The 12,935-nt window shown below is 45.8% G+C and overlaps 1 protein-coding gene across 10 annotated transcripts in view; it reads left to right on the top strand.

The window, feature by feature from the left end:
* The window catches only part of SWT1 (SWT1 RNA endoribonuclease homolog), a 36,859-nt gene that overhangs the window by 6,203 nt on the left and 17,721 nt on the right, over window positions 1-12,935 (top strand). For 9 of the 10 annotated variants that reach the window (XR_014220483.1, XR_014220484.1, XM_082225457.1 and 6 more), the window contains exons 5-11: window positions 867-1,551; window positions 3,797-3,862; window positions 4,425-4,554; window positions 4,679-4,777; window positions 5,903-6,091; window positions 6,621-6,714; window positions 7,509-7,657. Coding sequence is in view for 8 of the 10 variants with exons in the window: in XM_082225457.1 (XP_082081583.1) it covers window positions 867-1,551; window positions 3,797-3,862; window positions 4,425-4,554; window positions 4,679-4,777; window positions 5,903-6,091; window positions 6,621-6,714; window positions 7,509-7,657 (1,412 nt within the window). In the remaining 2 variants the exon portion in view is untranslated. Of the gene's footprint in view, window positions 1-201; window positions 284-866; window positions 1,552-3,796; window positions 3,863-4,424; window positions 4,555-4,678; window positions 4,778-5,902; window positions 6,092-6,620; window positions 6,715-7,508; window positions 7,658-12,935 lie in introns of those variants that run through there. The other variant, XM_082225453.1, reaches the window with a different exon arrangement.

Here is a 12,935-nt window from a genome sequence, read left to right as displayed (position 1 = left end):
TGGATGTAACCCCTCTTAACTGATGCTTATGTCAGCAATTAATCATTTTTTAGTTTGATTTATGACTCGCATGCCTCAAAACCTCAGTGAAGGTGTTAAATGGCTAAATTAGTCTGGGCTGATGGCAGCGGCAGAGCGTATACCCACACTGCCCAGGGCGGGCGCACCCTGGCTCCTTCCACCTCACCGCCAAGGAGGACTGCTCTCTGCTGCTGGGCCAGAAGTGACCTGGTGGCAGAGCTACTGCTTCCGCCGGGCGCAAGTTGCGCCGCAGCCAAGGAGGGTGGGCGGCAGCGCTGCCGTCCACTCACCTCCTCTCCTCCCCTGGGTCAGGCTTGACCCGGGGGCGGAGCTGTTCCCGGCACAAGCGCCACAGCCAAGGCACAGCTCCTTCTGGCGCAGAGCCAGGCTCCGATGAAGGAGCCTGCTTTGAGGGCACAAAATTGCTCCCGGAGCCACAGCACCCTCCACACTATGCCTTTGGATGATGGAGCTAAACGTCTGATTGCAGATCTTCATCTGCTTTGCAATGATCTTCCTCATCACATTAAAAACTGTCTGTATTTACTGCTTGAAATGGATGGGGATGCCCATAGTTATTCATGGCTGCTGTTTGTTTTGCTCAGAATTAAAGGTGGAGAAGGATCAGCTTCTCTACTTTAACCTGGTGTAAAAATAAGTTTAAACTTTTTATATTGTCTGCCACATTTTCTAGTACACAAGTAATAATCTAATTCTCTTTCAACATTTTTCCACTGAGCTAAACCTTGAGTTTGTTCTGTAAGAACGTCACTGTTTCTGTATGAAACTTCCACTGTCAAATTTCTTCGTACAGTAATAGTTTTCTCTTGCTGATCCTTCCATAGGTCAGATGATAGTGCTGGATACACGAAAAGAAAAGAGAGTCTGGATCTCAAAGATACTACTAAAGTTATCCAAAAAGAGGCTTCCAAAGATACCCATCTTGTCTGTGGTACTATAAGGCCTATTGAAGAACGTCAAAAGGTCACTATGCATTTTAAAAATAAAGCTGAACGTGGAGGAAAGACAAGCAGTTTGGATTCTGCAGCAGCCTTCCCTCGGAAGGAGGGCTCAAAGAAAGAGATGTGCAGTGATCCTGATGTGAAAAGAGGGAAAAGGGAATTGCAGGATTTGAGGATTCTTAACAGCCGAAAGAAGAAAAAGAAGGTTGAGGCAGAATGTGCCAAATTAAAAGAAACTGTAAAACGTCTGCTGGAGTTCAAGGAAACTTCACAGAACACTTCAAAAAAGTCACATCCCACCTTTTCATCCTTTAGCTTATCAGGTATTAAAGTACCGTCTTGGCAATCCTCTGTGCACACTCCTGAAGGAGCCAAACATGCTTCATTAGAACTACCTCGCAAAACTGACAAAGGAATGAAACGTGCACCCTTGCACCACTTGCGTGAACTATATCACCAGAGAGAATATAAACAGAAAGAACAATTTCATCATGAATCCCACAAGAATATTGGTAATGCAAAGACCCAGGGGGATAGATTTGAACCTGCAGCATTTCAGATGAGTCAGGTAAAGCTGTTAAAAGTTTGCTATGAGAATTGAGGTGGTAGTTTTGCTTTGTGCAGCAACAATAGTGGTGGCTTTTATAACTTCCCCAGCAAATAGCTTATTTAATTCAGACACTGGAATGATTCTGAGATAACTCTTCACCTCCCTCCTTCTCCTATCACCTTCAGAGCTGCTATAAACAAGGGTTCAGATGCTTTTGCTTTTGCTTAATCACAACTTGCTATGCCATCCAAACCTGCACACATGGCCATTCAAACCATAGCTTATGAAGTGGGTTTGATTCCACGAACTGTAATTAAGATTATGTGCAGTTTAGGGTTTGGACAGAACCCTAAACTCGGATTTAAATCACAACTGAAGCAAAAGCTTTGATCACATCTGAAAACAGTCATTGCCATCAATGTATGTGGTGTGTTACTTCACTTCATAAACAAAAAAGGTAGCTCTTCATCAGGGGTCGGCAAGGTTTACTGGCCATGGGCTGGATCACTCCCACAGAGATCGTCCATGGGTCGGACTGGCTCAGTGCAACGCCGGAAATCATGTCTGCAGCACCGGAAATCGCTCTACACATGCCCAGATGCTGAAAATTGCACCTGTGCAGAAGTGATTTTCGGTGTCTGGACATGCGCAGACACGATTTCTGGTATCTGCACATGCGCAGACGTGATTTCTGGGGCCGCTTGGCAAGTTCCCGCGCTGCGCCGGTTTAGCGCAGCGTGCGGGGGCTCACCGGGTGGCTCGGTTCGGGGGCGGCTTGTGGGCCAGTAAAACGGTCTTCATGGGCTGCATGTTGTTGACCCCTGCTCTTGATAGACCCTGAAGGATCTTAAATCTTACAGTGTTAAAAACAATAGTATCAAAGGATGATTGTGGAAATTGCATGTACTTGTGCATTACTGTAGTCGGGGAATGAGAATTAAATCAGTTAACCCAAAGACCTCTCAGAAAAGGTGAACTTTGAGGATATAGACTGTGGGCTACTCCAGATACCAAGAAATCAGTGTGCAGAACGTGCAATCAAAGTGATGCAGGAACCTTACGATGCTTGCAGCAGAAACAAAGGCAAACTGCAACCTCAATTTATTTTAAGGAATAAGAAGTGATGTACAATGTACAAAACGTACAAGTATTAGAATATTTGCAAGCTCTATTTTCCTGTGTTGTAATACATGTTATGCTTATTACCTAATACATTATACACATATACAAAAATCAGATTATTGATTTTTGGGGTGACCTTTTTTCAAAAGATTTGGAAATGACAGTTCATTCCTTTGCTTTTAGGCAAAGGTTCGTCTAACAGCTTCAGGAACATGAGGCTGTAAAATAGTTATAACGCTAGGGTTGATCCTTACTAGACCATTCTATGAAGATCACTTTGAATTCTAAGGGCCTCCTCATGGCATTTGCTTGCTGGATTTGCTCTCACCTTACAACCACGCCTCCCTGGAGCTTTTCTACATTTGACTCACAATCTACAATTGTATTGTCAGGTGCTGTCAGCTCCTGCCCTCTGTGCCAAGGACATTCTATCTTCTCATGTGCCAGTACAGTTTTAGGCCCCCGTCAAGGGGTCACAAATTTATAATCTTATGACTGTGGCACCTGTCACATAACCTTTTGGGGATATGCGCTCTTCCACCTCCTGGTTTGCTAGCTTGTTACTCTACTGTGTGTGTGACTGTACCATGAAGAAGAGCCAATTGCTCACATGCAGCCATAGTCCTTCGAGTGGGACATCTGTGCAGCCACAAAACTTACCCTTCTTTCTCACTGCAGCCTAGCTCGTAGTTTGCACTTGCAGTCTCCCTAACTGAGGAGAGGGTCTTGGCCTTGACCCTGAGGAAGGGTTCGCTGCTCAGGGGCAGGGGCCACAGGTTCAGCTAAACCCAAGAAGTTTCTGAAATAGTGTTCTGCATAGACAAATTCAGTGTATGTTGCTGCTCAGATAACCACTCAAAGAACTGTGGTTACAAGGAAGCAACCTGTTCATGTCTAAGCCTCGGGGAATTTTCTTTAGCCTTTTTTGTGTTCTCTAGAAACTGTGTGTGCGTGTGCATGTGTGCACACATCCGTTGTGGTGTATGGCCGTCTTGCACTCATTCGCTTCTCCTCCCCTCTTGAAATCACTTCCATCTCCCAATAAACTTCCAACCCTGCCAATAATATTTACTCGGGCTTTCTCTTAGTGCAAAGCTTTTGATACAGTACAGATACCTGAAGTGATTAATTTCTGTTACAGAGCTCTGAAGCCTCGTGCCACTCTTCTTCCTGTGAAGCTACTGAAAGTACTGACACAGACCAAGAGGTTAGTGGTTATGTAAGCTAGCAGGTGCACTTTAGCATTCCCTAGCTGCGATTCTTGCACCACACACATTGCCTTTTGCTTTACGATTGGCTCCATAACTTGTCAAGAACACAAGCAGGTCTGTGCTATATAATAATTACAAAGCTCAGTCAGTAGAGCATGGTACTCTTAATCTTAGGGTTGTGAGTTCATGCCTCATGTTGGGCAAAAAGATTCCTGTATTGCAGCGGGTTGGACTACATGACCCTCGTGGTCCCTTCCAACTTACCAATTCTATGATTCACTTTCTAAGCATGAATCCTCATGCAGCCAAAATGGCCCCATCCAAAAATGCAGGGTCATCAGACTTGGGGAAACCCCATGTTAAAAAAAAGTCCCAGGAACAACAATAACCAAGAGAAGAAAGCCAAACATAGCCCTCAAGGACTGAGCATACTCTGTGGCCAAGGAATATGCAAGAGGGTGTAATTCTGGGAGTGGGGTGTGAACCTTAGTTGGTGCCCAGTGACGTGAACTCCCAGTGCCAGCCTTGATTTCAAGTTTATATTGCTCTTTTCCATAGATGCAGATTGTAGAAGAACTGCATGCTGCTCGCATTGACAAAACGATGGCTTTGCCTGTGGTTCAGACTTGTGGAGAGCTGACCAACATGGAGATAGATCTTCCAGATGATGAATCAAATATGTCTGCTAGTAAGTTTATATGCATCAAGTATTTTTGATTTCTTTTCCGTAACAAGGCAATAAACAGGGGAATAAATCAGTACAGAATCCAAATAACAGAATTTCTCTCTGTGTGTTTCTTCTTTTGTAACAGGAACTCTTTCTGGCCTGAATAGTTTGATTGTGATTGATACTAATATAATGATCAGCCATCTGGAATTCATCAAGTCTTTGAAGAATACAGATATCCCAGGTGTGTGTGGATTTATTAATTCCGTTTCCATTTATAAACTACTTACTATATGAAGATCTTGACGTGGTTTAGAATACATAAATGTATATAAATATAATTACATGCCAAATGATTTCCACAAAAATGAAACAAATACATAAACAAAATCAATATATGAAGCACAATATCAGCATAAAGGCAGAGTGCATTACGAGGCACTATAGTGCAAACTTTCAACCAAAGTAACACACGTTCTGCCACTCACCCAGACTCACTTGCCATCCTTTCTGTATGACCATGACAGTAATCAATTGCCTCAAACATCTCTGTCAACCAACCACTCACATAAATCTCATAAAATTATACACAACAATATTGCAGCCCACATGAGGTTCACAGCCAAACATACACATGTAAGAGACTGTCACCATCTCTGAAGCACTAGTGGTATCATGCCCCATACCCACTAGACTATCAAATACTCACCTCTCACACCTGAGAAGGATCTGCTTTTAAACCTGAATAGGCTCTCACCTTGGTGGAGTAGAAAACTACTTTCGTCCATTCACTCACAACTACATAAATGTAGCATGCACAGTATTGCACAACCTCAGCTCCTGATAAATAACCAGTCAGCATTGGTGGCAGATACAAACATCAACCTCACACTCAAGGTGTCTCTGAAGGTCTTCACAGACTCAGGTGGTTGTACCCAACCAGCTGCTATGCTCTCCTTTCCCACCAGAACATTGGCCCACTCCATCTTACAACAAATTGGCCAACATCTTGTGCTCTGGCTGTTCACCTTTGACTGAGAGTCACAGGATGAACCTTTTGGCTCATGCCTTTGCCAGGCACAAGATTTAGGTACAATACCAGAGGAGGTGGGAAAGAGAAAAAGCAAATCTCATCGGGAGCCCCAGCTGTGGAAAATACAGATCAAATTTTACCTTGCCCAAAGGCTACACTTTCCCTATCAGATACATACGTCCTGATTCTGTTAAATGTGGTCAGTGCTATGCAGATCCACTGGCAGAATATCCAACAGCGAGCTGAATTAGTTTTTTAATCACGGTTAAAAGATGGACAGCGTTTTGAAGAGCTACCATCAATTACTAACACGTAAGCTATTTTTCTCCTGTTTAGGAGTTGGCAGATTTGTGCTTGTCATTCCCTGGGTCGTTTTGCAAGAACTGGATAACTTAAAAAGAGGGAAAATATTGGCAAAGGTTGGGCAAAAAGCAATCCCTGCAGTTCACTTCATCTACACTTGCCTGAAGAACCAAGATCCAAGGTTGTGGGGTCAATCTATGCAACTTGCTTCTCAGCAAACACGTAAGTTGTGTTAGAGCTGGTGGATTCTAGCAGAATTCGCCCTGTAGCCTGGTTAAGACAGTTGACATCTTTTGTGGATGGAAGAACCCTTTTAGAAAATTTTAAAAAATATTCAGGCCTTTGAAAATACTGTGGTGATACTGTTTGGAACTACTGTTTATATGCAGCCTGTTTTTTAATCACTTGGTTTTATTCTCTTCTGGAAATCTCTGGGCTGCAAGTTGCTTAATGTGATTGGATGACATAACGGTTTGTGTCCAATGCTCCATGCGAGTAGTGTCACTGGTGCAATGGGACTACTGTTTCCTCCTCTCACAGACCCAAAAATCTTCTGGGGAGGGAATTGTGTAGCGTTTGAACATAGCCTACATTTCCAGAGCAAGTTAAATATATTGCCTATGCTTCGACAGCAAGTAAGTGAGAGCCGCCAGGTGTCTCCCTTTGCCTGCTTTAACAATGATGTTTAAACGTTATTCATTCAAGTTCTCTTAAAGCATGATGTGCAAACTTGCTTTTGCCAAATTTACAGGTGGTTCCTGTGTTGAGAACAATGATGATCGTGTGTTGCAGTGCTGCCTGCAGTATCAGAACCTCTTTCCTCAAGCTGAAATTGTACTGATGACGTAAGTTCTGTCCAACTAGAGAGCTAAATTTGATAAGAATCCACAACCATTATGCTGTAAGTTTAAACACAAAAAAATGCAGAAAAGATATTCCCAGCTACATACCATTGTTTTAAAAAAAGTGTTTGTGATTATGTAAATCTGAGTCCCTGAGGTTCTCCCTAAGGCCTCATTTCTTCTGTCTGTGCTATTGAATTTTGCATTCCCTGCTTAACTGAAGATGATGTTTCTTTTCATAACATGAATCCAAGAAGTTTGCATCCTGTTTTTAGAAAGGGTTGGTGAGAACAATCAATCAATGAGGGAAGAATCAGTCAAATCGTGCAAATGAAAGGTATTCAGAACAGAGCCTGGCTATAGCTGAGAACTGCTCATGTACGAATTCTGTGGAATCTGTACAAAAATAGGTGGCCTCTGTCTGGAAAGCCAAGTCTCTCCACTAGAGTGTAAAAAAATGCCTATCTTTGAAAACAAGATTTTTGCTATGCTAGTTTTGTAGAAGTTACCGTATTTTTCGCTCCATAACACGCACGTAGTTTTTAGAGGAGGAAAATCAGTAGGCATGCCACACGTAGGCATTCCCTCCATAACACGCACAGACATTTCCCCTTACTTTCTAGGACAAAAGAAGTGAGTGTTATGGTGCAAAAAATACGGTATATTTTAAAATAGTTCTAAACAGATATAGATAAACGAATTGGACCAGATGTTGGCTCTTTTGCCATGGAAGAAGGTATAATCTGTCCTACTTATCACTCAAGTAATGCAAAATGAAAACAATTTTATTTTCACAGGGATGATAAAAACCTGTGCAGCAAAGCCCTTGTCAGTGAAGTTAAGGCACTTAGCAAAGCAGACTTTGTTACTGCACTCCAGAAGCTGACTAGAGACACCATAATGCTGACTCAAGATGCTTCTAGCGGCCAGTCCCAATCGGAAAGAGGTTTGTTTTTCTTGATTCATTAGGATTACCATAATGGCCACACAAGTTAAATAATACCGCACATCTGCTCAGAAGCAAGACCCACTGAATTGAACTGAGCTTATTTTCAGAAAACGAGGGTGGTAGTCAGCTAGATTTTACTCACAGTAGACCTGTTGAAATGAATTGACCTACCTTGGTTGTGTTAATTTTTTTCAGTGGGTCTATCCGGAGTAAAACTTAGTTGAATGCCACCCAGCCTAAAGCTGATAAATAGTAGTTTGCAAACATTTTTATTCTCTTTGAGAACCTGACTGACAACGACAAACATTTCCAATAACTTTCAATATTTCACGTAGTTCTAATAATCTTCTAACAGATAAATAATGCTAATCTGATGTATGAAGGACTGAAATACTGAATTTTATAGGCATAAGATCCTTCCCAGTAGTGGCTCCCACCCTGTGGAATGCCCTCTCATCAGATGTCAAGGAAATAAACATCTAAGACATATGAAGGCAGCCTTGTACAGGGAGGTTTTTAATATTTGAGGGTTTTTTGTGGGACCATCGGCTGGGTGAGGACTGCAGGGCCTGCTCCCTTCCAGGGCCTTCTCCAACTGGCCCAGGGGGCGTGTCCCAGGCCCTTTCTCCCAGCTATAAAGGGACTCCTGTTGCAGGGAAGCCTCGGACCATCGGCTGGGTGAGGACTGCAGGGCCTGCTCCCTTCCAGGGCCTTCTCCAACTGGCCCAGGGGGCGTGGCCCAGGCCCTTTCTCCCAGCTATAAAGGGACTCCTGCTGCAGGGAAGCCTTGGACCATCGGCTGGGTGAGGACTGCAGGGCCTGCTCCCTTCCAGGGCCTTCTCCAACTGGCCCAGGGGGCGTGGCCCAGGCCCTTATTTGGAACAAACTTTTGGGGAAGCTGGGAAGTGTTCTGCAATTGCTTCCCTGTTCCAATGTGTTTTAAAATGTCCTCAAGCAGTCGGTGGCAATTTAAATTTGTATTTCTTTTTTTCCTTTTTTCTCTTGTTGGGGGTGGGTGGGTGTAATGGATATTTGGTTGGGATTAATTTTAGTATAATTGTTCTGTTTTTGTTTTCTGTTGTTTTATTGGTTCTGTATAGTTTGTGTTTTGTTTTTAAGGGGCGGGATCAGGGCTGCCTGGGAGTGAGGCCCCAGCCAAGCACTGGGACATCCGATCTCGGTGATCATGGGCAGGAGGCGGAGTTACGCTAAGACCAGACCATGTCATTACCGAGGAGGCAGGTTTAGTCATTGTTTGAAGACTATCCCTGCATCCGGGTCTGGCCTTGACCAGATGGATACTGGAATCAACAGGGGAAACCCACATAACCTGAAGGTGTTGCTGTGTAATGCCAGGTCAATGATGAATAAAACCACTGCCATCCACGACCTGATTGTGGATGGAGGATTTGACCTGGCTTGTGTGACAGAGACCTCGTTGAATGAGGCAGATGGGCCTGTCCTTGCTGCCGCTTGCCCACCAGGTTTCTCTTACGCACAGCAACCCAGGTCATGTGGGCGGGGAGGGGGGGTTGCAGTGATTTTTAGGAAGTCATTAGTTTGCATCAGGCGTCCTACTGGGAAGACCCAGTTTTCTGAGTGCATGTTCTGGAAGTTGGGCAATAGGGGCAGTACAGGATTCCTATTGGTGTACCGACCTCCCCGCTGCACCAAGGATTCCCTGTCCGAGCTGCTTCAGGTCGTGGCGGATGTTCTCCTGGAGACACCTAGTTTGGTTGTCCTAGGGGATTTTAACATCCACGCCGACACGACCTTACAAGGGGCCGCTCGGGACTTCGTGGAAAGCATGGCCTCCATGGGGCTGTCCCTGAATAAGTTGGGCCCAACTCATAGTCATGGACATGCCTTAGACCTGGTATTCACCTCTAGTGACGTGGGTGATCTGACACTAAGTAAAAGTGAAACCAAAGAAGTGCCATGGTCAGATCACTTCCTGGTGCAACTGGACTTCTCCGCGACCCTTCCCCTCTGCAGGGAGGTGGGACCAATTCGGATGGTCCGCCCCCGCCACTTAATGGATCCAAATGGTTTCCAGAGAGTGGTAGGGGATGCTTTATCCCATGTTGATGGCCTTTCAGCTGATTCCCTGGTGGCCCGCTGGAATGCGGAGTTAACCAGGGCTATCGACTGTCTGGCTCCGAAGCGCCCTCTCCGATTGCATGGAGCCCGGACAGCCCCGTGGTTTTCTTCGGAGCTGAGGGCGATGAAACAATCGCTGAGACGGCTAGAGCGTCGGTGGCAGAAAACTCACTCCGAATCTGACCGGACACAGGTTAGAGCTCAACGTCGAGCCTACCAAGTGGCGATAGCGACGGCGAAGAAGGCTTTCTTCACCGCCTCTATTGCATCTGCAGAAAATAGTAGCAGGAGACTCTTTCAGGTGGTCCGCAATTTAACGGAACCACCTTTACCACCGGGGCCTTGTAAAGACCCCAAGATCTCCTGCAACGATTTTGCAAAGTTTTTTGCAGATAAAATCACTCATATTCGGAAGGAGCTAGACACCACCGTGGGAGCAGGGCCGGGGCGGGAGAGTGCTAGAGCCCTGTCTGGTCAAGTTGCATGGAATCAATTTCAATCCGTTACCCCCGAGGATGTGGACAGGCTGCTTGGACGCGTGAAACCAAACACCTGTCTCCTTGATCCTTGCCCATCCTGGCTAATAAAAGCAAGCCGGGAAGGGCTGGGCGATGGGCTCTGCGGGGTGGTGAATGCTTCCCTCTGTGAGGGAACATTCCCAGATCCGCTGAAAGAGGCGGTCATTAAACCGCATCTTAAAAAACCATCTTTAGACCCGGCCAGTATGGCCAACTATCGCCCAGTCTCAAATCTTCCATTCTTGGGCAAGGTGATTGAGCGTGTGGTTGCTGAACAACTCCAGGCACGCCTGGAGGATGCGGACCATTTGGATCCCTTCCAATCAGGGTTCAGGCCTCATCATGGGACTGAAACTGCCTTGGTCGCACTGGTTGATGATCTCCAGCGAGCTAGGGACAAAGGTGAGAGTTGTTTCCTAGTTCTGCTGGATCTCTCAGCGGCCTTTGATACAATCGACCATAACATCCTTCTGGACCGTCTAGAGGGGTTGGGAGCTGGGGGCACTGTTATACAGTGGTTTCGCTCCTTCCTCCTGGGCCGTGTTCAGAAAGTGGTGGTGGGGGATGAGTGTTCAGACCCTTGGCCCCTCACTTGTGGGGTGCCTCAGGGTTCCGTCCTCTCCCCCATGCTTTTTAACATCTATATGAAGCCGCTGGGAGAGATCATCAGGGGGTATGGGCTGGGTGTCCATCAATATGCAGATGATACCCAGCTCTACCTTTCTTTCAAATCAGAACCAGTGAAGGCGGTGAAGGTCCTGTGTGAGTGCCTGGAGGCGGTTGGAGGATGGATGGTGGCTAATGGATTGAAGTTGAATCCTGACAAGACAGAAGTACTGTTTTTGGGGGACAGGGGGCGGGCTGGTGTGGAGGACTCCCTGGTCCTGAATAGGGTAACTGTGCCCCTGAAGGACCAGGTGCGTAGCCTGGGAGTCATTTTGGACTCACAGCTGTCCATGGAGGCGCAGGTCAATTCTGTATCCAGGGCAGCTGTCTACCAACTCCACCTGGTACGCAGGCTGAGACCCTACCTGCCCGCTGACTGTCTGGCCAGAGTGGTGCATGCTCTAGTTATCTCCCGCTTGGACTACTGCAATGCGCTCTACGTGGGGCTACCTTTGAAGGTGACTCGGAAACTACAGCTAATCCAGAATGCGGCAGCTAGACTGGTGACTGGGGGCGGCTGCCGAGACCACATAACACCGGTCTTGAAAGACCTACATTGGCTCCCAGTACGTTTCCGAGCACAATTCAAAGTGCTGGTGTTGACCTTTAAAGCCCTAAACGGCTTCGGCCCAGTATAACTGAAGGAGCGTCTCCACCCCCATCGTTCTGCCCGGACACTGAGGTCCAGCTCCGAGGGCCTTCTGGCGGTTCCCTCATTGCGAGAAGCGAAGCTACAGGGAACCAGGCAGAGGGCCTTTTCTGTGGTGGCGCCCGCCCTGTGGAATGCCCTCCCATCGGATGTCAAGGTGATGGACAACTACCTGACATTCAGAAGACATCTTAAGGCGGCCGTATTCAGGGAAGCTTTTAATGTATGATATTTTAGTGTTTTTTGGTTTCTGTGGAAGCCGCCCAGAGTGGCTGGGGAAACCCAGCCAGATGGGCAGGGTACAAATAATAAATTATTATTATTATTATTATTATTATTATTATTATTATTATTATTTTATTATTATTATTTTATTATTATTTGTGTTTCAATATCTTGTTGGAAGCTGCCCAGAGTGGTTGGGGTGACCCACACAGATGAGTGGCGTAAAAATAATAAAATAATAAAAATAATTTCTATTATTACTGCGCCACATAGAAACTTTTATATGATTAAAGGAGAGGATATGTTGGCCGTTCTCAACTATAGAACTACATAGAAAAGAGCCAACAGTTCTTTATCGGACCAGTTAAAATGAGCAGGTAGATATTGGATGAAATAAGATTCTGATTAAACTCTTCAGGGAACTTGGGGGATCTCCTTTTGAGGTGACTGCCAATAGTCAATTGAGTGAGCGTCAGAGATCGCTTAAGTGTAGTGAATTCTAACACTTTCCCAACATTGAGGCCCCAGGTGTTGTTGGACTACAACTCCCATCATCCCTACCTAGCAGGACCAGTGGTCAAGGATGATGGGAGTTGTAGTCCAACAACACCTGGGGACCCAGTGTTGAGAAAGGCTGCTATAGACGCTGGAACATGTGACCCTCTCGGTGCTCTCTGTGTTGTGGCAGTGCTTCATTTGTAGTGGTAGAAGCCATTTTAATTCCACTAGTGCACTTGAAATCCATCCCCAAGAGAACTGAAAACGAGCCATTTCTCTCAGTGGAAGAGGTTGCCCCGAGATGGGTGATTCTTCCTCCTCCTTGCCTCATGGTCAGGGCCATGATCATCAGTGCAGACTGTTTAGCTTTGGTTGGGGGAGATTCCACCCAGTTATGGCCCTGCCTTCTTCATAGTACAGTGGTGCCTCGCAAGACGAAATTAATCCGTTCCGTGAGCCTCTTCGTCTAGCGGTTTTTTCGTCTTGCGAAGCAACCCTATTAGCGGCTTAGCGGATTAGCGCTATTAGCGGATTAGCGGCTATTAAAGGCTTAGCGGCTATTAAAGTCTTAGCGGATTAGCGGCTAAAAGGCTATTAGCGGCTATTAAAGGCTTAGCGG

This window comes from Podarcis vaucheri (genome assembly GCF_965113315.1).
Source record: "Podarcis vaucheri genome assembly, chromosome: 6".
NCBI classification, from domain to species: domain Eukaryota; kingdom Metazoa; phylum Chordata; class Lepidosauria; order Squamata; family Lacertidae; genus Podarcis; species Podarcis vaucheri.
The sequence above is the reverse complement of the archived record's forward strand: the minus strand, read 5'-3'. Positions and strand labels throughout refer to the sequence as shown.